Genomic DNA, 22551 nt, shown 5'->3' with positions numbered 1-22551 from the left:
TATAAACAAAATATTCAATGGTAAAAATTGATCAAATTTTAATTTAATTTATCAATATCAATTTAATGCCTTAATCAGCAACTTGTCCCGCACTTCCCAACCGTCAAAACCTTCTTGTAGATATAGCAATGATGGCCTTGCGACCACCTGGTCGAACCATAAACTGGGCATCCTTCGTATTCAATCCATTCGGAATTTTACTTTAACCGACTTATGATGGTCATCGTTGGATCGCCTTCATTCAAGCCTTTCCAGTGATTTATTTTATTTACTTATTACTATTTTATTTTGTCTTCTATTTCACATTTTTGCTGTACTTATTCATACTTACAGTGACTCCCATTAATATTGGGACACCTATTACAAAATGATTTAAAAGGAAAATGAAAACAACATACAAAAGTTTGGAATTTTTTTTTTTTTTAATAACATTAGCAACATCTGTGGAAATTATATATAAGTGTAAATCGATGAAATTCCAAACTGTTAGGTAGCACTTTTTGAAAAAGTGTAAAATAAGGCTCTCAAAAATATTGGGACACCAGAAGTGCTAGAGTTTAAATGTTCAATATTTAAAATCTCCTACTATTTAATATTTGGTTGGTAATAATTTAATAATTGCTTTTTGACTTAAAACAGCCCTCAAACGATCAGGCATAGGTGAAACAAGTTTTTGGTTAATTCAGGTGGTGTTTTTTTCCCATTCTTCCAGGAAACATCGTTTTAATTCATTTTTGTTAGATATTATTCGTTTTTCTTAAAGCACTAGCTAAATATTGCCATAAATGTTCAATGGGATTAAGATCTGGTGACTGCGGAGAGGTTTGGAATACTTTTGGGCAATTGTATAACAGTCACTGACGTATCACCCAAGCCGTAGGTTTGGGGTCGTTATCTTGGTAGAATTTAGAAGACCCTAAAATACCAAATGTTTGGGCACTTTTTTCAAATTATATTTTAATATATTACTATAAACCATTTTGTGCATCATTCCATCAATAAACACTAATTCTCCAAATCCTGATGCGGACATCCAGCCCCAAACCAGAACTGACCCACCTCCACCCGGAGGTTCAGCTTTAAAACCCTTTAAAGTTGGCTGTAAATTCTTCTTTTCGAGTTCAGCATTCGCTTTCCTCCAGACCATAACCCTTCCATCTGACTGGAAAACATTAAATTTTGATTCATCGCTAGAGTATATCATTCCAAAAGTCACTATTTACATTGAAATATTTTTCGGCAAATTTCACTCTCTTAACACTATTTATCTTACTGACAAAATGATTCTTCCAGGCTATTCTACCATGATAGTCGAGTTTTCTTAACACTCTCCGAACTGTTTCTGCTCCTTTTTTGCTCTCTGAACATGTCAAAAATTTCACATAGAAGTTTTGGAGCACTAAGTCGGTGATCTTTTTTAATTCTTTTAATATATAACTCTGCTCTCTCTCAGAGAGCAGTTGAGGACGGCCTTTTTGTGGGGTTGAAACAATTCTTTTTTCTTTTTGGTAACGCTGAATGATGTTCCACGCAGTAGAAGTTTTAGGTCCGATCAGTTTTTCTGTCTCTCTAACACTTTTTATTGTCTTTGTGCAAAGAAATTACAATTTTTCTTTGTTCAATCGTTGTATTTGTATTTTTGCGCGACATGTTATACGTGGCTTGATTTATATAAACTAATTTAATTATTAATTTCATATTGAATATATGCTTAAGGTATATATTTACAAATTGTATAAATATTCGGGCAAAACCTTGGACAAACTATAAATTATAATAGTGTCCCAATATTTATGAGAGGTAGAATTTGCTCTTATTATTATATTTATTTTTTTTTAATCTACCAAAACATTTTTATGTACTTATTTAAATAGTTTTTATTTAATTAATAGTAATTATAAAATGAAATGAATTTATAAAAATTTGAATAAATGGGTGCCACTTTTAATTTTCGTCAATTTTTAACTTCTGTATGTACTGTCCCAATATTAATGGGAGTCACTGTATATTTGCTTGTTGCGTCAATTTATAACGCAGTCGCGAATTGATTAATAATGGAAAGAACCAAAAAAAAAAAATCTATTTTTGGGGGGGATGAACATTCTCAAATTTATCTTTGTAAACGATACTTCCTTTGAATTTTGAAATTTTTTGACGCAATTAAGACATAATTCATAATATCAAGAATATCTATTGGCTGCACTGCAAACTTACTTCCCACAGAAATGTATTCTCTTTGCATTAAACATGAACTAGATCTATTCTAGCTGCTGGTCTGCCCTATTTGTACACGCTACTGAGGAATCACTATTTGAAGTTGATAATTGATGCAAATTATAATCATTTTAATTATCGTATTATGTTGCAATTGTTAATTGGTAAAGAAATAGGCAATTTATATTATTATTTTTTCTGAAATGTTTAAGTTAAGATCATTTTTGTTAAATGAGTAATTTAAAGTTTTGATTTAGAGCATCGGTTCCCAACCTGGGGTACGCGAAAGATTGTTTAGGGGTACGCAAAAAAAAAGTTATTATGGCGGAAGATATAAAAATTAACCAGATATATTATTAATGAGAAAAAAATTATACAGATATATTATTAATGAGAAAAAAATTATACAGATATATTATTAATGAGAAAAAAATTATACAGATATATTATTAATGAGAAAAAAATTATACAGATATATTATTAATGAGAAAAAAATTATACAGATATATTATTAATGAGAAAAAAATTATACAGATATATTATTAATGAGAAAAAAATTATACAGATATATTATTAATGAGAAAAAAATTATACAGATATATTATTAATGAGAAAAAAATTATACAGATATATTATTAATGAGAAAAAAATTATACAGATATATTATTAATGAGAAAAAAATTATATAATAAATGATTCCTACAACTTAATTACAAAATTATTATAATAAAACTGAATAACATATAAATTGACTAGAATTAAGTACTCATTCGATACTGCAGTATTTTTTTAAAAGTAAATATATTTGTATATCAAAAATTATTAAATGATTTCTTGAAAATGTAAAAATTCGAAAAAATGTTGCCTTAGTTTTGACTAATATTACACATGGCCCGCATATAATTTACTTCTCCTTTATTAACGCTTTGCTGTTTCAATTTACGACCCCTACAATAATTATTGGTTTGAAATGTTCACCTATTCATAAATGATTTTTTTTAATAGGAACATATCATATCTATATGTTCTTTACAAGACACATTACATTCAGATTGTTTTGCTGTTAATTTAAAATTACAATACGTAAAATCAAGAATACGATTATTTATTTTTTTATTTATATATTATATTATATATAACATATGTTATATATATATATATGTTAGGGGTACAGACTAAGGAAACAATCAGGTAAGGGTACACTAATGAAAAAAGATTGGGAACCACTGATTTAGATTATTTATTTATTTTCTTTCTTATTTTGTTTTTGAAATTAGTAGCTCTACTTCTAAACGTTGTTTAGTTATATGAATATATAGTTTTCGTGACCGCAAATTGTTAAACTTAGGATGGAAGATTTGCGAGGAATCGGTCAAATAAAACAATTCGTCTTTTTGCCAACGTTTCGACAAATATATTGTCCTCTTCAGGGCCTGGATATTACAAATACAAAACAATTTACAGAGTCAGTAACATAGAAAAAACAGTAAAAATCAGTAATACAAGAATAAACAGTAAAATACTTTATAATTATTGAAACTTACGTGGCTATGCGGGTTGGTTGAGTTACCAGAATTAGTCTATTGTATCTGTCCCATTGTCAGTACCAAAATTCCCGTGTAAGTCCTGCTTCTCCATCTTCCATCCTAAGTTGTTTAGTTATATTTATTTCTTTGGCCAATCCAAATTTAGTACCAAATTGTTATGTCTCGTTTGTAATTGATATCTTCATGTTTTTAAATTGTGTATAATTCTTTTCTTATTTCTACTGTGCAGTTTGCAAAATTGTTCGACCTAATACTTTATAAGGGACAATCAATGCTTTTTGAAGAAATTAATATATTATTATTAGAAGCTTTGGACTCATCTTAAGGTTACAATGTCCGCGATGGCTTTGGCAGATAGTAAGGTATTTCTTTTATCGCGATCTTGGGGGACCTGCAAGATCCTTGTCTGATGAACTCTAGTAGGGGGTTCTCTCTCATTTTTCTTCCTATATCCTTATTTGGGCACCTACTTCCTAGCATTTTGTTCAAGAATCTGCCCTTTTTGGCCTTCTTTCGCCACGCTTACCTTTAGTTTTTTTGTTTGGATAATCCGAGTCAATTTTTATTTTTGCTAAGGATTAAACTTAAAATAGATTGCCTTCAACAAGCACTTTTTATTCCTTAAATTGTAGGTTTGGTAGATTGAGTACAAAGCTGGCCTAATGACTTGATAATAATATGCGCGCGCTGGTGGAATTTTCCTCGAGTAAAACTGAAAAAGTATTTCAAAAAAAGAAAAAAAGTATGTCGGGAGAATTTTTATATTTGAAGCGACTACAATTCCCCAGACTGTAAACTTTAAATAATAATAGCGAACAGATTCTATGCACTCTACTACACAATTTGAATAACTAATCTTAGTAGACCTTCAATTACTCCTCGACTATCTGTTAAACATTTACAGCGATTAACCGGTGTTTAGATATTTTTATTTGAGAATTATAAGAACTTGGTTTAACAGACAAATAAAAATAATTAAATAAAAGGTAAAAATAACAAATTAGTAACTTGGTACTGTGAGAAAACATTGGCCGAGCCCTCGTTAATTATATGTACGTAACGACTGATTCATCGAGCCAATTAACAGGCCAATAACTTGCCTTCAATTCTCCGCCGTCTGGCTTTGTAAGTCTACGTTATGCATTTCTGTGCATACTACTTTAGTTTCCATTCTATCTTAAAATTGTTTAATTTCTCTTGCATCTGGTAAAAGGTCTACTAAATACAAAGACAAAACCTTTTAACGCAAGTCAGTCCCCTTTTTTTTGTCATTGAGTGTATGTGTATTATCAATCAATCAATCAATTTATTTGTTATAGGGGGGGGGGGTAGTCCCCCTACAAAGGAGCATGGTGGTGATGGTGTACAGATCAATAACATAGAATTATAAAGAAACCAAAGATGAATAATCACAAATACAGAATTAATAAATGAATTATCTTATGCAGACCAAAAGTCCGTGCAAAGTCAGAGAGATAGCACTACTGGCGCGTATCGAGGTTATGTTTAGTTAGTAGCATCTCTTGGAAGAACACACACCAAGTTTCAGCCAGATCGGTCTATTTCTTTGTGTTTGGCATTCGTTTGAATCGAGGAAGTCGAGTGATTTTCAAAAAATGGACGAAAAAGAATTTCGTGTGTTGATTAAACACTACTTTATGAAAGGCAAAACGCCTCAGGAGACTAAAGAGAAGCTTGATAAACATTATGGTGACTCTGCACCTTCGATTAGAACAGTTTATAAGTGGTTTCAAAATTTTCGGAGTGGCCATATGGGCACAAGTGACGCTGAACGTTCTGGACGCCCTGTTGAGGTTACTACTCCAGAAATCATTGATAAAATCCATGATATGGTGATGGATGACAGAAGAGTGAAGGTGCGTGAGATTGCTAGTGCTGTGGGCATCTCCAATGAACGGGTACAAAATATTTTGCATCAACATTTGGACATGACAAAGCTATCCGCAAGATGGGTGCCGCGATTGCTCACGCTTGACCAAAAACGAAATCGTGTGAAGTGTTGCAAGGACAGTTTGCAGCTGTTCTAGAAGAATCCGCAGGACTTTAAGCGTCGTTTCGTCACTGTGGATGAAACATGGATACATCACTACACTCCTGAGACCAAAGAACAATCTAAACAATGGGTTACCAAGGGGGAATCTGCGCCAAAAAAGGCGAAGACCGTTCCTTCGGCCGGAAAGATTATGGCGACTGTCTTTTGGGATTCGCAAGGAATAATCCTCATCGACTATCTGGAAAAGGGTAAAACTTACAGGTGCATATTATTCATCGTAATTGGACCGTTTGAAAACCGAACTGCAAGAAAAACGCCCACGATTGGCCCACAAAAAAGTCCTTTTCCATCACGACAACGCACCAGCTCACACCTCAGCAGTTGTGGTCGCAAAATTAATGGAAATAGGGTTCCAACTCGTTTCACATCCCCCCTATTCTCCAGACTTGGCTCCCTCGGACTACTATTTCTTCCCCAATATGAAGAAATGGCTGGCGGGAAAAAGATTTTATTCAAACGAGGAGGTGATTGCAGAAACGAATGGCTATTTTTCAGACTTGGACAAATCCTATTATTCGGAAGGGATCAACAAACTAGAGCAGCGTTGGACGAAGTGTATAAGCCTAAAAGGAGACTATGTTGAAAAATAAAAAAGGTTTACCCCAAAAAATTAAGTAGTTTTTATTTTTGCACGGACTTTTCTAACGACCCTCGTATATAAGTTTTTACAAAACCATTCATACCTTTATTGAAAGAAAATGTCTTAATTTCAAAATGGATGTTACTCGTATTTATACAAAACATGAGCTGAATTGACAGTGTCTGGGTTTTTCAATATGTTTCCCTACATTATCAGAATGGTAATACTCTCTAATAGGTTTATAGAATGGGCATTCAACAAGAATATAGTACCAGGTCCTCTATCTTTTGTAACCGACATTACCCACAATCCAACTGAGGATCTATTTTGCTTATTAATCGATCGTGGGTTAACTTTATCGAGTATTTTCCACTTGTCCTAAGTTGGAATAATAATTTGCTATAATTAAACGACATTTTGTATGTTAGATACGACTGTGTTTCAATTGAGGGGTTAAAAACATTTACATAGTGGCTGTTATATCTAGACTGTTGAATACTTGTATTATCCAAATTAGTTAAATACTCTCGGTACAATTTCAAAATTTCTGGAATTTTATTTTTTAAATTAAAGGCATCTTCAATATATACAGGGTGAACCAGTAAGTATTGTCCACAGGCCTACTGTGTGTAGTACATCTAAAGTGGAGTTCAATGACGTATTGGCCAACTTCATATTTTCCACTGTTCTTGAGTGACGTCACTTTATTTTATTTTTTCTAAAATCATTACTTTTTTCCAATAAAAATGTTATTACTTAAGAAAGTTTTAGTTCGAATTCGATTCTGATGACACGGTTAGAAAGACAGATACATTTTCTAAAAATTGAAACCATTTCGAAGCATAAGTCATTCTCCAAACAGCCTCAATCTTCCTCCGATTGCTGGAAAAATAAAAGTTATTGAAATTTTTAAGAAAACTCATTAGACCTTTATGTGATCATTATCAGACCCTAGGTGCTGGCACTTTTTATAAAAGTTTCCTTGTTTAATGGGCTTTCAAACGGTATATCATTTTCCAGGATTCCTTTTATCTTCGTATGAGAAATTACGTTTGTTTTACAAGAAAACGTGTTCACGAGCACTCAAGAGTGTTAGTTATCAAGCTGTTTAATTCATTGAAGACTCTTTTAGATGGACCAATAGTCAATTTTAAAGTAGGCTGTCTTCAAATAAGGAAGTCAAAGGTTACAAATTGAGAAAATGTTAGGAAATATTTTAAACAAGTACTATTTTTATATAAAAAAAAAATCATATAGTTTGTATTTACTCCAAATTACAATTTCACACACAATACACTGTTGAAAAAGAAAAAAATGTAAATAAGTCTTAACCACCCTTTGAACCCTCTAACAGATAATCGTTGTATCTGAATTAGGTATTAACCAGTACAACTAGGTGCCTTACAAATAAACTTCCCTTATCTGTTAGACTTGGTTTCAAAATTTTCTATTGTACCATAACACTGTTGAGTGCTCGTGAACACGTTTTCTTGCAAAACAAATGTAATTTCTCATACGAAGATAAAAAGGAATCCTGGAAAATGATATACCGTTAGAAAGCCCATTAGACAAGGAAACTTTTATAAAAAGTGGCCAGCACCTAGGTTTGATAATGATCACATAAGGGCCTAATGAGTTTTCTTAAAAATTTCAATAACTTTTATTTTTCCAGCAATCGGAGGAAGATTGAGGCTGTTTGGAGAATAACTTATGCTTCGAAATGGTTTCAATTTTTAGAAAATTTATCTGTCTTTCTAACCGTGTCATCAGAATCGAATTCGGACTAAAACTTTTTGAGTAATAACATTTTTATTGGAAAAAAGTAATGATTTTAGAAAAAAACTTTAAAGTGACGTCACTCAAGAACAGAGGAAAATATGAAGTTGGCCAATACGTCATTGAACTCCACTTTAGATGTACTACACATAGCAGGCCTATGGACAATACTTACTGGTTCACCCTGTATACTCTACCAGAACGGTTAATTGGTTGCAGGAGATCTCTTAACTGTGCTGCCCAGTTATATCGCGAGTCCGAATTAAATATGTAATTATGTGTATAATCTACCAAAGAACATTCTACGAACCTAAAATTTGCTAGAAAGCTATAACTTAATATTTATTTGTGGTACTTTTGTCCGTTCTGATTTCAGAAGTATACAGTCGAACCTCCTATAAAGGACACTCTCACTAGCTACCACCTCCATTTACGGACAGTTTTTGGATTTCCCCGTTTTACCCCTATACACTTTCTATATTAAAGAACCTCCGTCTAACGGACACTCTACATAACGACCGGCGGACATTGATTTTAGGGAACGGATTAAATGTTTCACCTCCCACCAACGACCACCTTATTATTAAAAGTTCGATTGACGCGGTGATAAAAATAATTATCCCCTCTCAAGTTTTTGTTTTTTCTGGTTTTTCCTAAAGTTTCCTATGTAAGCTCCATACATCTTGTACCATTTTAATCATTTTTCAATATTACTTTGGACGAACAATATTATTTTTTCCGATATGTCTCTCAAACGAAAGCGAGTTAACTCTAGAAGAGAAGATAAATGTGTTGGAAGATTTTGCAAAAACCAAATCGAGCCATCGTCAACTTGCCGAAAGGTTTGTTCTATTTTTCTAATAATAGATGATAGTATGATGATAATTTTACCATAAATTATTATTGTTATGAGTAAATGTGATGATTATTATAAAAATTATTAAATAAGTTAATAATATGTAGTTTTTTGATCATTTTTTTGGATAATTAAGAAAAATTTGGTGCATATCATGTAGCTGCAATAATTATGCAATTAGGTACGTTTTTAGATCTATTAATAATAAACAATTTTTAAATAGATGTTTGGAAAAAAAACAACATATTTTTTCATTATGAAACTTGCCTACCTCCTTCTAACGGCCACCTCCAAATAGCGGCCACTTTGCTTTCCCCCGCCAGTGTCCGTTATTGAGAGGTTCGACTGTATTTTTAAGCTAACTGCAAGTTTCTAGAGAAAAGTAAGTAAATAGCCTATTTTTTCAGGCGGGGCTTAACGTCCAATTAGGCGTCGTGGACAGAAGCGGAAGCTCATACTTTACTATAAACATTTTTTTTTTTTTTTAAATTTTATTTGTTTCTGTTTTTTCTGTTAATATAGCAAAATTAATATTTAATTATTTCCATCTTTATGACTTTAATATATTATACAGGGTGATCCATTTAAAACGCACTAATTTCTAATAACTTTTTAAGAAAGCGGAAATATAAGAAAATAATCGTATTCTTACCGTAATCATAGGTCAAGAAGTCTTGCATACGGGGTGCATTAAAATGATGTGATGGTTGCTTTTATTTGATGATAAAACAAATTTATCCTGATTCACCCACAACCATTACATTACTCTACATTTTTTTAAATCTTCAATTATGATTATTTTTTGTTCTTTGTGTCACAAATAACATTTTTTTTGCAGTCAGAGGACCTCCCCAAAACGGTGTATTTCTGGTGGAAAATTAATATTGAAAACCGATCACGAATAAGATAAAATTGTAACTTTGATCTAAGATATCTCGACAAATATTAGGGATATCGAAATGGGGTCAACGTCATTTTTCACAATTTTTTATGTAGTTTTCATAATCATTGTCAAAACTAGTGGTCCTTATGAAACTTTGATCAGTTTTTTAGCCGTAACTCCGCTAAAAATGAGGATACAGCATTGGGGGTGGAAAATTTGAAAACTAGACCACAAAATACATATAGTTTATTTAATGGGTTTTTCCGGATTTTCGCTTTCCTAAAAAGTTATTAGCGATTGGTGCGTTTTAAGTGGATCACCCTGTATATTTTTAATTCTTAACTGGCACTACAACTCGCTTGCGCGAATCTTGGCCTCCTCTATCAAAGTTTGCCAATTGTCCCGGTCCAATGCTGCCACCATCCAGTTTCGGACACCAAGGAGTGTTCTTGAATCCTTCGAAAAACCATCAGTCCATCGCGACCTCGGTCTGCCCACTCGTCGAGTGCCATATATATTTTCTTTTATTATCTTTTGTGGTATTTCCTCGGGATTCATTCTGGCTACGTGCCCTGCCCAACGAAGCCGTCCAAGCTTCACCACACTCACCACGTCGATGTCCCTGTACAAACTCCTTAGTTCTGCATTACTTCTCCGTCTCCATGTTTCGCCATCCAAAATGGCTCCATAGATCCGGCGAAGAATTTTTCTTTCGAACCTAAGGAGAACAAGCTCGTCATTTTTGGTGGTGACCCAGCACTCTGAGGCGTATGTTAAGACGGGCGTTTTAAGTGGATCACCCTGTATATTTTTAATTGTTGAATGCAAGTAGGCTATAATTCTAACAACGCCCTATCATCTACCAACGTGTACTATATAGATGTAAAAAAAAAATAATAATAATAATAATAAACTACTTCTTCTCTTTTGATTTGCAGATCTAAACTATTGTGGAACCCACGAACCATGTCAAAATGGTGGAACTTGCGAGAACACTGCACCAGACCAGTATCTTTGCAGTTGTGCGGAAGGCTTTTCTGGATTAAATTGCCAAGTGGTTGATAATCCTTGCGTCACCCAGCCGTGCAGTAATGGTGGCCGTTGTTTACAGACTAATGGACATTTCCATTGTGTTTGCCTACCTGGATGGACTGGACCAACCTGCAGTCAGAGTAAGTAGTTATTCGTTTCGTTGTCCAGTTCCAATTTTTTTTTTTTATTTTTACATTTTTATTTTGTCGAAAATAGTCAATTTTTATTAAAATTAGTTCTATGACTAAAATCACGTGGATTTCTCACTTTTATTTCATACATTTTACCGCAAGTTCAATTTACGGCACGGCTAATGTTAGAAACAGCAAACTGGCTGGTGGATACTGCTGGCATGTGTTTGTATGGATTAAATAGTACGCTATGGATTAGTGGGGAATATCCTGCTTAAGAAATCTTAAGGTAACGTCTCCAAGAAGACGTATTTTGGAATTAATGATTCGTATCTCAGCAAACTTTGGTTTAAGATAAACAGTTTTTTTAAATGTGGCTTAGGTTTAACCGTAATCTCACTAAATAGTAAGGTAAATTACAAAATAAATATGGTAAATCGTTCCAAAACAACTGATCATTTACACTTCAGTTCTCTCAGTAAAAATTGACACAAGTGCTTAACCTTAAAAACCAGTACATATTGGTTACAATCAAAATGCAGTCGTTGTCTTGTACTTTTTAAATTCGTTAAACAGAATAAAGTAGTAGATAGGTATTATTGTTCTTCCATTGCCTTAAGTAGAGTTTTGTATCAATATTAAGGTGTTTGAAAAAAATAATGACTTAAATTTTAAAGAGCGCCGAGCGGAAAATCAAAGTACATTTAAAAACAAAAAGTTTCGTTCGAAATAGAGCAAAATCGATTAATATTTAGAGGTCGATATCATTGATCAAAAAATTTTTGTTTTGCTTTTTTTTTTTTTATAAAAATTAAATGTTTTGTATCTTTTCAAATTATTAGCAAAACATGTAATTGTACAAAGTTTATTAAAATATAATTTGCTATAAAGACAATGCACTTGGAATCATTTTAATGGCCATTTTATTTTCAAAGTTATAAATAATTAAAGAAGCTGTATTTAAAAAAAAAAAAATATTAAGAAAAATATACATTTTTGAAAAATTTCTATTAATTAACGTTAAAATCACTATTGTAAATCTACATCACTTTTTAAACCAAATAACAATTCATTCAAGAAAATTGGTACACGAAACGAAAATTTTTGCAAATGATTGCAAAACTTCCCCTTAATAGGTGTAAGAGTAGAACGTCGCTTTAACTTCGGTATGTAGGGGAGCTCTAACTCTTTCATCCTGCCAAATTTTATGAAAATCGGGCCAAGATTTACAGAGTTATTAGTAATAATAATTTTGAAGGGGGGGCCTCACATATATGGGGCTAACTCCTCTCTTAATCAATTTACAGCGCCGTGACCTCACAAAAAGGCAGATCTACATAAAATTACGAATCGAATGACACCTCATTCATGAAAATCGGTTCACGCGTTTAGGCGCTACGTTGTTTACAAAAAAGGTAACAACAACAACAAGAACAACAACAAGAACAAGAACAAGAACATTTTTTGAAAAAGCCGTTTTTGCTCATTTTCGGCAACTTTTTTCTCAATTTTTAAATTCATACAGAATTTAATAAAACAAATAATTTTGGTTACTGAAACGTCTAAATTAGGGAATATTTTGCATTTATTGTTATAATTTGAAATTGATTGATTGGTAGTAAATTACAATTTACTTTGTACAATTACATGTTTTGCTAATAATTTGAAAAGATACAAAACATTTAATAAGGATTTTTTATATATATAAAAAAAAAGCAAAACAAAACTTTTTTGATCGATGGTAGCGGCCTCTAAATATTAATCGATTTTGCTCTATTTCGAACGAAACTTTTTGTTTTTAAATGAACTTTGATTTTCCGCTCGGCGCTCTTTAAAATCTAAAAGTCATCATTTTTTGAAACACCCTAATCAATATGTTCGTGATTACAGTCTTCAAAAAAATTCAGTTTGGTTTAACACTGAAATCAAATCACAAATAGTTAAATTGTGTACTATTACGCAAAATACACTCAACAGCCAAAAAAACCGGACACTTAATATTTTTTTATATTAAAAGCTGATTATCAGTAATGTGTTTGTTTTTGTGGGTAATCTGGTTATTACAGAGAATGTAGGGTCTTAGTCCATTGAACTAATCCCTTCAAGATCAGTAGGGCACGAGATAAGACTCAGATTTGGCTTATTTGTCTTGGGGCTGCTTTACCTGACGGAACTCTTCTAAACTGTAAGTAGGTTTTCGCACCTTTAGAGATCTTTAATTTATTAACCGCGCCTTTCTGTCATTAATAAACGTGATTTTTTTTTATTTTGGTCCAGAATAATGGTTCTTTCGAATGTAGACGTAGCCCGAGCTGATGCCTTGGCAAGAGAAGGCCAGCGCGTCCGATCTATCGCAGAAACCCTTGGAGTAGCGAAGTCCGCCATTAATGATGCACTCCGGCGTTTCCGGGAGACTGGCAGTTATGAACGGAGGGCTGGCAGTGGCCGACCAAGGGCCACAACTGAAGTTGACGATCGATTTATCACGCTCTCAGTATTGAGAGACCGCCATTTAACTGCTCCTGAGATTCGGGACAGGCTGTTAGTGGCGCGAAATACGCATGTTAGCTCGGACACAGTACGGCGGAGACTGAGGGAGCGTGGACTTGAAGCAAGGCGCCCCGCGGCAGGGCCCCAACACCAGGAAAGGCATGGTGGAGAAAGGCGATTATTTGCTGACCAGCATTTTCATTGGACTGTAGAGCAATGGGGAACAGTTTTATTCACAGATGAGTCTCGCATTGGTCTATACCACTCAGACGATCGAGACAGAGTGTGGAGACGATCAAGGGAGCGATTTGCTCAATGTACTCTTTGCGAGTCACGACCTTTCGAAAGGAGATCAGTTATGGTTTGGGGTGGAATCAATTTCCACGCCCGTACTGAACTGATTTTCATTGTTAATGGGGGCTCTGACTGCTCGGAGGTACATTGAGGAAGTGACCAATTCATTTTGATGCAGGATAATGCTCGCCCACATACCGCCAGAATTGTTACCGAATACTTGGAGCAAGTGGGAATCACAGTTCTGGACTGGCCTGCACGAACTCCCGATATGAATCCCATAGAACATTTATGGGATAATTTAGGAAGGCGTGTTAGACATCGTCATCCTCCTCCTAGTGACTTAAATCAGCTCCAAATTGCTCTTCGTGAAGAATGGGATGCTCTGCCGGTGGAGTACGTCCAAAATTTAATTTCTATGCCTGACAGGATTAGGGCCCTTCGCCGTAGACGAGGGAGAAATACCCGCTATTAGAAGAACATCCCTTGTCAGAAAACCTGATAAAAATGAAGAATAAAGTTTAAAAAAAAATGTGTTAATTTCTCATTTTTTCTTTATTTTATATTTTTGTGTTAATAATTAATAAAAATTAGTCATTTGTGGCAGATTTTGTGTAAATAACTTATAAATCTTTCTTTTCTCACAATGAACTCAGAACTTTTTCAGATTAAACAAATGTTTTCTCACTCTAGAAAACAATCTGCTACCCTTTTTCTCAGCCAGTCTGATCTGCCTACTTTTTCTTACAATTTAGCTTACAATTAATAAACATATTCGACAAATATTCCTCTATCAATTCTAACTGTATGGTATAAGGGGTTGGTCGATCGTCAAAAACTGCACAAAAAAGCGTAACGTTGAAAAACACCCAACTTTGACAATTTTTTTCTCTTTTTCTATGTAAGATAAAATTCTCAAGTTTTCTTTAAAATATAGGGAAAACCCTCCTTTGTAACTGTAATTTTGTTGCAACAACCCAGATCTAATAGATTTTGAGAAAAAAGTTGCCGAAAATGAGTAAAAAGGGCATTTTCAAAAAATGTTCTTGTTCTTCTTCTTGTTACCTTTTTTTGTAAACAACGTAGCGCCTAAACGCGTGAACCGATTTTCATGAATGAGGTGTCATTCGATTCGTAATTTTATGTAGATCTGCCTTTTTGGGGGGTCACGGCGCTGTAAATTAATTAGGAGAGGAGTTAGCCCCATATATGTGAGGCCCCCCCCTTCAAAATTATTATTACTAATAACTCTGTAAATCTTGGCCCGATTTTCATAAAATTTGGCAGGATGAAAGAGTTAGGGCTCCCCTACATACCGAAGTTAAAGCGACGTTCTACTCTTACACCTATTAAGGGGAAGTTTTGCAATCATTTGCAAAAATTTTCGTTTCGTGTACCAATTTTCTTGAATGAATTGTTATTTGGTTTAAAAAGTGATGTAGATTTACATTTTTGTTATAGATCTCATTGCTGCGTGTCTTTAGTAGAGGAGTTTGCCCCACGCAGGCCAGGCCCTCTCCAAAAATTTATTACTAATATTTTTACAGCGCTTAGTCAGATTTCGCTAAAATTTAGCACGAAGAAGCGGTTAAAGCTTCCCTAAGAGATTATTTTAAGATTCTTGATGTCCCCTATTTCACGTTCGTATCGGGATATTTTTAGGAGGTAGCGAGCGGTCACTTTTTGGCCCTTTTGATCTAAGATCAAACTATAGACTCTGTTCTTTGGAATAATCTATGAGTACTGCAATTTCCGACGCTCTTGTATTTTAAACTCATCTCCTTTGTAACGCTATTTCAGCAATCTACGTTATCATTACTACAAGTGACTTAAATAACATTTGCCATAATCACAAACCTAAGGATACACCGTTAACTGAAAGTATAACCTAACGGTATAGGTTTTGAAATTTTGGAAACTTTTTAAAAATAATAATAATAATGGTTGTTTCGATTTTTCTCTTAAAATCATTTAAACTTGATTGTGATATCATTTATTCGTATTGCCTACGTTTCAAAAATAATGTATCAAAAAATAATAATAATTGCGATTAAAAAAAGTCCTGTGTTATATTCGCCAGATCTTTTTTGAATGAATTTTAAAGTCAATAATGTTTTTAAACTAAGGTGAAGAATTTATCAACACCTTTATTTGCTAAATGAACTTCAAAAATTTGTGTACCAATAAAATAATGCTGAGGTAATGGTACATGATTGAGGTTATTTGAGATACATTTGAGGTTTACAAATAGGCAGGAGTACTTTTTTTACATTGAGACCTGCTCTATAGTGAATTTGAAACAAATTCATTAAATTTGAAATTAATTAAAATTCACTTAAATTTTTTTTTTTAATCATTACGAACGATTCACACGACTCTCATTGTAATTTGTGCATTAATTTAAGCAAAAATACGTACTTTTATTACTTTTCGATTCCTCCCACCATTAAACCTAAGACTATTAAGAAGCTGTCTTCAATATACCCTATGCTGTTTTTTCAAGTAATTTCCATTTGTTGCAAAAGTGAATTTCATGATTTTCTAGCTATTTGTTTACAATGACAAAGTTAACAGTAATAATTAAAATATTCCTTTAAAGTATCAAAAACTGTGATGTAATTTACTGTTGTTGTAATTTACTAATAATAATACTGTATTTATGCAATTTTACATATTATATATTATAGGGAGTCACCTTCGTACATTTTTTGTTTTGCATCCAATACATTTCCATTATAAATAAAAGAAATAACTCCTATGAAAATAAATTAATAATTAAAACTGTCCGGTAGGACAGTTGTATAAGGGTTGATCGTCAAAAACTGCACGAAAAAGCGTAACGTTAAAAAACACCCAACTTTGACAATTTTTTTCTCTTTTTCTACTAAAGATAAAATTCCCAAATTTTCTTTAAAATAAAGGGCAAACCCTCCTTTATGACTGTAATTTTTTTGCAACAACCCAGATCTAATAGGTTTCGAGAAAAAAGTTGCTGAAAATGAGCAAAAACGGCTTTTTCAGAAATTGTTGTTGTTCTTGTTGTTGTTGTTGTTGTTGTTGTTGTTGTTGTTGTTGTTGTTGTTACCTTTTTTGTAAACTGCGTAGCGCCTAAACGCGCGAACCGATTTTCATGAATGAGGTGTCATTCGATTCGGAATTTTATGTAGATGTGCCTTTTGGGGGTCTCGACGCTGTACATTAAACAAGAGAGGAGTTAGCCCCCTTAATGTAAGGCCCCCTCCAAAATTATTATTACTAATTACTCTGTAAATCTTAGCCCGATTTTGATAAAATTTGGTAGGATGATAGGGTTAGGGCTCCCCTACGTAACATTAAAGCGACGATCTGCTCTTACACTAGTTAAGGGGAAGTATAGCAATCGTTTCAAATTATCGACACGTGAACTGATTTTCATGAATGAAGTGTCATTCGAATCGAAATTTTGTACAGATTTGCACTTTAAAAGTCTCGTCGCTATGCCTCATATGGAGGGGAGTTTGCCCCACCCAAGTAAGGCCGTTTCTAAAACTATTATTACCAATATTTCTATAACGCTTTGTCCGATTTTGATAAAATTTAGCACGAAGAAGTGATTAAAGCTCCTCTACATGGCTGTGAAGTGCCATCATGCTCTTACACCTACTAAGAGGAAGTACTGCAATCGTTAAAATTATCAATGGGTGAACCTATTTACATTAATGAATTGTTGTTCGATTCAAAATCTTTGCCTTTTAGGGAGAAGTACTGTAATCGCCCGTTTATTTTTCTTACTCCTCTTAAAAGGAAGGCCTAAAAACCGCAGTTTAAATTTGCTTTTTACGTACAAATACCTTCCTATTTTATATAAAAAGGCTTTCTCAAAAAAATTGTTATTGAGGATGGTTTGGGGACCGCAACTATAATCATTCTTTAAAAAGATCTCTCCAGTGGTAGTTACGGTTCCTACTTTACACCTTATCAGGTTATAATGATAGAATTGCTTATTCCAAATTTTAAAAAAATCTGTAAAGCAGATATGTAACATTCCAAATAGACAAAAAGGAAAATCTATCCAAAAGGTACAAAAATCTCCTTAACAAAAACTTACAGTTTAAAAAGTTAAGTATAAGGGTTGATTAAACGCCAAAAGGTACACAAATCAGCAAGTACCCAACATTTCATTCAAGCTTAGTTGATATAATTTAAGTAATTTTGCTGCATTAACTTTTCCTTCACATTTTTTAGAATTTATTAGATGTCACAGACCCTTATGCTGGCCATTTTCATCTACAAAATATTTGTTCAAGTAGCACTGTAGATTGACTTTAATATCTATTAATCTATAATAATCAATTACATGTTAAAAAGAAAACGGTATAAAAAATTAAAAAAATTACGAGGCTACAAAATTTAAAAACTTTTTTAAAAAAATGCCTACACCAACATACATCAATGATTTCGATTATTTTATTTTTAATAAAAATCGTCTGTTTAAGTTTATTCTTCGATTAAAGTAATTGTCATTTTATGTAGTAGTCAAACGTTTATAATAATAGGTAATAATTATCTGGCTTTATCGCAAATAATATAGTTTTCTTCAATTACATTCTCAATCTAGGTATTCATCCCACAATGTTGTATACATGTAATGTAAAATGAATAAGATATGCATATTTTTAGGACAGCTAATTATTCCAGTATTTTACTATAAGTAAAATTAGGGGGACTAAATTAAATTACAATTGAGAAATGAATAATTGTTGTTGAATAATCTACTTGTTATTAACTGTGTGTTATTTGTGCTCACGAATATTTCGGTAAGACGAATTCAAGACTGAAATATTGTTTTAAATCCTCCGTGATTCAAATTTAAACAGTAGCCGACTCTAACTTTGTCTTTTTCTACTTTAACATGCATGTATAAGATGTGGCAACTTCAGAATAAAGGGCATATTAAAGATAAATCCGAAGAATAATTTGGAATAGAGTTAAAATAAAGTACCTATTTAAAAACGAAGATATAATATACATTTTATCATAATTATAACCAAATAATATTATAAACGAACTGGCCAGCATAAGGGTCTGTGACATCTAATAAATTCTAAAAAATGTGAAGGAAAAGTTAATGCAGCAAAATTACTTAAATTATATCAACTAAGCTTGAATGAAATGTTGGGTACTTGCTGATTTGTGTACCTTTTGGCGTTTAATCAACCCTTATACTTAACTTTTTAAACTGTAAGTTTTTGTTAAGGAGATATATAATATAAATTATTAATTATTAATTAAATTAATTAATAATTAATTAATTAAATTAATAATAATAAAATTAATTTAATTAATAATTAAATTATTAATAATATAAATTAATTAATAATAAACTCCTTTTGAAAACAAATTAGTTAAAGATAAGCGAATAAATGAATAAATAGCTACAAATTTATTAAAGTAAACATTTTAATCCATTAAGGACCTTTTTGTTGCCAAATGGCAACGCAAAATTCTTTATTTTTTCGAAAGTTACCACGCATCTTGTTTTCTACTTTTGAATCAGAGAATATTTCTGCAGATAGTTCTGAATCGCAACAGGAGATAGTTTTAAGTACCTGGGAGCGGTTGTGACGAACAAAAATTCAATGGAAGCAGAAATTAAAGCACGAACAAGCTGCTGGGCAACAGATGCTTATTTGCATTGGCGAAGGCTGTCCGCTTTAGAGGTTTGTCACGTGACGCCAAGGTAGAAAATATTTAGAACCATAATAAGACCAACTGGTTACAATTTGCCAACTGTAACGTATGCTAGTGAGACGTGGGTACTGTTCTAAAGAGAGAGAAAGGTTGCTTGAGAGTGTGGAAGAGAAAGGTCCTGAGAAAAATATTTGGCCCATGCTTTGGAAGATTAGGAAAAATGAAGAATTGTACCAAATGTACAAGGAAGAAGATATCGTGACTTTTATAAAGAGAAGTCGCCTCCGCTGGTTAGGTCATGTAGAGAGAATGAAGGAGGAAAGACTGCCTAAAAAAGGCTCCTCTATGGTCGACCCGGTGGAGCTCGCCGAAGAGATAGGATCTCGCTTGCGCTGGCTGGATGATCTCCAGGATGACCTCACCTCAATTGGTGTTAGGCGTTGGAGACAAGGGTGTTTGGCAGAAACTTGTGGACGAGGCCTGGGTTCTTTAGGACTGTTGCGCCATGTATAGATAGCTCTGAATCTAAATCATTATCAGCCAAAATTCTCATCAGGAGGTTGAGAATTCTAAATCCGTCTTTACGGCAATTCGATACGTATAAAGTTAGGAAAATTGTTATTATTTTCTTTAGAACCTTTAAATTTTGAAAGTTAGCTTTTTGCTTTCCCTGCGGCCGGCGGTGGTTTAAATAAATATTTTATTTATACAAATATTTTGAAAAAAGTACTCATTTCATAGCTCGCAATAATTTGCCTTCCAACCGAATATAATGTTTAAATTATCTTTTTCAGTTATGCAAATTGTAATGATCACTTTTATTTGAAAAGTTTTTTTCCCCCCTAAAGTGATAGGCCTAAATCGTGTTGGATACAACTGAAGTAAATATTAGGACATTTAAGATTGCTGCTTACTGGGTGTGAGTGCATAGATAGATTGTCCAGAACGGTATGTGGTAGTTGTGTGATGTTACTAGTAATGTTTGCTATAGAAATCCGGTTTTAGAGAAGAGCTGGCCCAGCTAGCAAAGGTAAGGGTAATGATAAAGCCACGGTTGGGATAATAAGGCCGCTTGGTGGGTGTTATTAAGGTAGGGGCGGTGCGGTACCGTAGCGTACCCAGACTCGCCGCCTCTTCCTACACTAACCACCGATCGCTGCAACAATCAACTGCCCAATAATTATTACTTGTGCTGCCGAAAGCCTCAAAACATCATTTCCTCTCTCTTCTTTCTATCTCGCTTTCCTCTCCTTCTCTTAGTTTTTAAATCTACTACCGACCAAGAAACATTCCGTTTACATGTTACTCCATTCAATGGAATCATTCTCATAATATAATCAAATTTTAATTCTATCGAAATGTTAGATCCGTAAAAGCGAAAGAAAATCTGAGAAAAAACACTTTCTAGGAGTTCGATTATGCTTGCTCTATATCAGGATTACAGCAACTGGCAGTAATGAAGAACTGCAGAGGAATCTGGGGGGAAAAGTACATACTCGTAAATTGCCAAAGACTAAGAAGTTAATTGGCATTACCGAGGAACAGGAGACATTGTTGTAGAAAGACTCGCAGTCCCTTTTTATATAATGTTTAACTTGCTCAAGAATTTGATTGGAGTTCAGAGTTTTCTATCAGTAATTCGTCATTACGGTACGAGAAAATATCTATCACTAGAAGCGATCGAACAAGATGGGTTTTGGGCACCAGAAAGCGGTTATCCGTATCCACTGACACCTTTCCCTTCCTTCAGAGGATGGTCTTATATGAGCGGGCTTGTTTAAGAATAAACGTTTGTGGTGATTATTGTTTTATTTATTTTTTTAATGATTTAAGGCGCGTCAACATCTGAGGTTATTGGCGCCTGGAACTTTTTTCCAGTGCACAGCCGGCCTCCGGACACAGTTCTTTCTGACACTGTCCATCATCGGATAGTGAGCTGTAAGAAGCACCTAGGAAGAGAAAATCTAAGGGCCAGCAGCTGGATTCGCACCCGGAATCCCGGCGTGGGAATCCAATATGCTACCTGCATAGCTAATCTCTTCCTTTCTTAAGTATTTTTATGATTTCAACTATTTGGCGAATCGCTATTGTTGATGCAATTTTGAAATAAATAATTTTTTGGGGACTAAATTCAAATATTAGGTAAATAGTGTAGTGCTACATATATTTGTTTTACTACCTTAGTTACTACTCTCAAGAAAACCATCAATCTTTTCAATTCATTTTCTTTTAAACTGTCTTATAATTATGCATATGTGAAATAAAATTTTAACTAAGCAACCAATAAATTCGTATTCATTATAAAGTCCATTCCAAATGTCGACTATAAAACGGGGTAGAAAACAAACACTAAGAAAATCACAAAACCGATATTATGAGGTTTACAAAGTGAGAAGTCAATGAATAACTAATACATAGCCGTTTGAATTTGATGATTCAACTAGCTGTATAAAAGTACTTTTTTTTTGTTGAAGTTTGGCACAGAGCCAAAGCTGGCTCCAGGTTTTTGTGAGATCTTGGGCCACAGAGTGTCAGCGGGACCCTAAATGGAGGAAATCATGTGGCGACAGCCAACTAGATTAAAAATTATACAGTAAATAAAACAATCTAATTGGCCACGCCCCCCCCCGTCGTTATTCTAAAGATTAGCCGTCGTCTTCTTTGGCAGTGATTTTGTTTAAAAACATGTACCTTGTGCTTTGTTGATTCAACTTCTCGATTCGTTTTAATCACGCCTTCTGGGTATTCCGTTGAGGGGGGGGGCCAATTGCTTGGGGCCCCTAGAAATGATAAGGGCCTCGGCACTTTCCCGGGTAAGCCGGGCGCTGACGCCGGTTCTGCGCAGAGCTAATTCCATTATTTATATAACAGTAAAAGTTACTAGTTTATTAATTAGTTTTGTGAGAGCTACATAGATAACATTTATGGTAAATAAAAGCAAATAAGATAGTGAGAAGTGGAAATTAAGTAATAGAAAATGAAGCGGTATTAGACAACACTATGA

The 22551-nt window shown here is 33.6% G+C and overlaps 1 protein-coding gene across 1 annotated transcript in view; it reads left to right on the top strand.

Annotated features, from left to right (window-relative positions):
* The window catches only part of Ser (protein serrate), a 154741-nt gene that overhangs the window by 101474 nt on the left and 30716 nt on the right, over nt 1-22551 (top strand). The window contains exon 7 of the mRNA XM_074138491.1: nt 10869-11102. Within this exon, the coding sequence (XP_073994592.1) occupies nt 10869-11102 (234 nt within the window). The remainder of the gene's footprint in view (nt 1-10868; nt 11103-22551) is intronic.

This window comes from Rhodnius prolixus, unplaced genomic scaffold, assembly GCF_049639745.1.
Source record: "Rhodnius prolixus isolate KJV_2025 unplaced genomic scaffold, Rpr scaffold_11, whole genome shotgun sequence".
Classification (NCBI taxonomy): Eukaryota; Metazoa; Arthropoda; class Insecta; order Hemiptera; family Reduviidae; genus Rhodnius; species Rhodnius prolixus.
Note: the sequence above shows the minus strand (reverse complement) of the source record. Positions and strands in the feature narration are given on the sequence as shown.